Consider the following 1,193-nt stretch of genomic DNA (forward strand, 5'->3'; position numbering starts at 1 on the left):
TTTTTTCCTGCTTTTTTTTTTCTTGCTTTTTTTTACATTTTTGTTTGGTTTTTTAGAATTTTTTTTTTTTTTCTGCGACTGTAGTGCAGGAACCCCCGATTTTAGCTTAGGCAGAGAAGAACTCACCCAAAATCAGTAAACTCAGGAAAGGGGAAAAAAAAAACCCAACAAATAAACAAACAATCGTATCTGTTCTCAATTTATAAATAAGTTATAACATTTAAAGGGCTCACATAAAACATGCTAGCTTTCCAGAAAGCATCAAGAGAGCACGGACACATACATTTATAAGAACAACAAGAGCATGAGGAGCATCTGGAAATAAAATTTAATTAAAAAAAATTAAAAAAAAAAAAACCAAACAAAACAACAGAACACGACATGAACTCAGTCCTGGGATAACGGTACCATACGCGTTGTTTTAGAATATCAACAACATGCCGAAAAGAAGGTGCCTCACTGTACAGTACTCCAAAACTACGATCTGCGGCGCTTTATTTATTTATTTACGTATTCCTTTCTCGTCTCCTCTTCTTCCCTCGATATTCCTCCTCTAGAATTTATGGCTGAAAGGCGCTGCCCGCCGAGGCTAAGCTCATGCTTTTCAGTTTATTATCCTTCTTCCATTTCATCCTCCTGTTCTGGAACCAGATTTTGATCTGGCGCTCGGAGAGGCAGAGAGCGTGAGCGATCTCTATTCTCCTCCTGCGGGTGAGATATCTATTGAAGTGGAATTCCTTTTCCAACTCCAGGGTCTGGTAGCGAGTGTACGCTGTCCTCGCCCTCTTACCGTCTGGTCCAGTCATGTCTGAATAACACGGACAACAGCGGGGTTGGGGTTTTTGCTTTCTGCTAGGGTTTTTGTTATCCTTAAGGCTATATATGTATATATATATATTTTTTTTTTTAATACCGAGGTAAAATATTCGCCGCCTTCGAGCAGCTAGGAAAGCTGCTTATTCCCCAAATAACAGGCCCCCCCTCCTCTTCCTCGCACACCCCCAGACACGTGTAAAACCCCCCACCCTTGGCCCCTCCAGAACCGACATTCGCAACTCAATATTCATAATTTAACTGGAGAAGCGAGATCTTGCAATCTCCCTTTTTCGCCTCTGCCCGGGTGTTTCTGGGTCTGCTCGCAGGGCGCCTGCATTAACGCTGCCTTCCTTTCTCCACGAGAAAACCGGGGCGGG

The 1,193-nt window shown here is 42.6% G+C and overlaps 1 protein-coding gene across 2 annotated transcripts in view; it reads right to left on the bottom strand.

Moving 5' to 3' along the window:
- Positions 1 to 560: 560 nt before the first annotated feature.
- The window catches only part of HOXB5 (homeobox B5), a 6,303-nt gene continuing 5,670 nt past the window's right edge, over positions 561 to 1,193 (bottom strand). For both annotated transcript variants that reach the window (XM_009637465.2, XM_009637464.2), the window contains exon 2: positions 561 to 808. In XM_009637465.2, coding sequence (XP_009635760.1) covers positions 561 to 808 — 248 coding nt within the window. The remainder of the gene's footprint in view (positions 809 to 1,193) is intronic.

This window comes from Egretta garzetta, unplaced genomic scaffold (genome assembly GCF_000687185.1).
Source record: "Egretta garzetta isolate BGI_Z169 unplaced genomic scaffold, ASM68718v1 scaffold1194, whole genome shotgun sequence".
Classification (NCBI taxonomy): domain Eukaryota; kingdom Metazoa; phylum Chordata; class Aves; order Pelecaniformes; family Ardeidae; genus Egretta; species Egretta garzetta.